Raw genomic sequence first — 2,027 nt, 5'->3', positions numbered from 1 at the left:
TCCCCCTCCCGTCCCCCAAATCTACCACGATACCGACACAATTTCGTCCAGTAGTGGGTATCCTCGCACCCCTCAAAACAACGCCCGTCACAATAAGAGGATCACGGAAAAATCAATCATCGATCCGCCAAAAATCAATGACTCGGAGGGCCGACAAAGCGACACACATTGGACCGCGGGCTCTTCCTTTTGTCTGTGGCAGATGTCCAGACTCCAGACAGTGTGAAGACATCCCTTGTGTGTGTGGCGTCATTTTCTTCTACGTCTTTGAAGTGTGTTTGGATGACGTGTTCTCTTCTAACTATTGGATTTCGTCTTCAATTTTCATCATACGTTTCTATTATAGTCTATTATTATTGACCCATCTTTCTGGAACTCTGTCCTTCAGCGTTTGAGGGATACAACGTTCGAGGCAAAAGTTTAGATTTATTGATAAACATATCTTACGAAATGCCATCTTGATAGTTAGTCTTTCTTATTCATAGTGAGTACCCTTATATAAGTAAGTGGGTAATTCTATTCAGTGTTTTAAGGCCATTGGCCCAGACCAGACCATCAATGATTTATTTATAGAGGCACCAGCCATCCATGTCCAGGTGCTGTTTTACCTCAAGGCCATTGGCCCACATCACATGAAGTTTCCATAATGAAAAAGTGCAGGTTGTGCACATGTCTTCTCTTATCATGGGTCAAACATTGTATATTTCTGTACCCGTTTGATCGCAATGTGAAGTGCATGTTGTTATCATCATTGGTTGTGCGGCGATAGTATGAGTCTCTGATGGTGTTAATGTTAGAATGAAGATCATAATAATATGCACGTATTATTATTATTGTGTCCATTCACTTGTACTGTTGTGTTGAGATGAAGGTATTGAACGGCGCCTAGGGATGTGTTGTACGAGAGCGGGCATTATAGAAATGATCTGGATGGTTGTTATATTATTATCATTATTATCATTATTATTATCATCATCATCATCGTCACCATCATCATCATCATCATCATCATCATCATCATCATCATCATCATCATCATCATCATCACCATCATCATCATCATCATCATCATCGTCATCATCATCATCATCATCATCATCATCATCATCATCATCATCATCATCATCATCATCATCATCATCATCATCATCATTATTATGATTATTATGATTTTTATGACTATTATGATTATTATGATTATGATTATTATTGTTATTTATTAACTTATTATTTTGTATTTTTAAATTATTATTATTACTATTATTATTATTATTATTATTATTATTATTATTATTATTATTATTATTATCATTGTATTTTTAAATTATTATTATTATTATTCTTATTCTTATTATTATTATTAGCTTTATTATAGTAATAATATAATGATAATATCATTACTCTGATTATTATTATTATTATTACTATTACAAAAATTTAACCAAACGACACGGACTCATGGACCTACAATAATTATTCCAGTACTCCAAGTTTGGCCATGGCTCGCACACCCAGCTGTTACCTCCACATGGGCTTCTTCCTTCACCTGTGCGCATTCTCCGCCCTACTGGCCGGCTACTGCACGCCCTACTGGACACTGGTCAAGCTGTCCACAGGGGACGTCAAGGCCCTGGGCGTTGTGGTCAGCTGCCACAAGAGAGGCTGTGATTTGCTGCACGTGACTGGAGCAAGAAGTGAGTACTTGTACTTGGAGTTCTGGTTTGGGGTTTTCTTCTTCGTCGTCATCATCATCACCATCATCATTAGTAGTAATTGAGGCTACGATATGAGTCTTCAATTTCGTTACTATTGTCTTAAGTATGTTCATAGTTACTTTTATTGATATTATCATTAACTAACACTAACATGATATTGTTATTATTATATATCAGTTGTTGTTTTTTTTATAAATTATTTTATCGTTGAAAGCAGTAAACATTAACTCTCATGATTTGGTAGTCCTTGTCGCCTTTTCAAAGATGTTCTCTCCATCATTGCAATCCTCCTCATGTTGACCCCCCCCCCCC

The 2,027-nt window shown here is 36.7% G+C and overlaps 1 protein-coding gene across 1 annotated transcript in view; it reads right to left on the bottom strand.

Moving 5' to 3' along the window:
- LOC101847140 (zinc finger protein 502-like) overlaps positions 1-1,115 on the bottom strand; it is a gene marked incomplete at its 5' end in the record, with an annotated part of 6,714 nt that extends 5,599 nt beyond the window's left edge. The window contains one exon of the mRNA XM_005107722.3: positions 984-1,115. Coding sequence (XP_005107779.2) covers positions 984-1,115 — 132 coding nt within the window. The remainder of the gene's footprint in view (positions 1-983) is intronic.
- Positions 1,116-2,027: the final 912 nt, after the last annotated feature.

Source organism: Aplysia californica, unplaced genomic scaffold (assembly GCF_000002075.1).
Source record: "Aplysia californica isolate F4 #8 unplaced genomic scaffold, AplCal3.0 scaffold00624, whole genome shotgun sequence".
Taxonomy (NCBI): Eukaryota; Metazoa; Mollusca; class Gastropoda; order Aplysiida; family Aplysiidae; genus Aplysia; species Aplysia californica.
The sequence above is the reverse complement of the archived record's forward strand: the minus strand, read 5'-3'. Positions and strand labels throughout refer to the sequence as shown.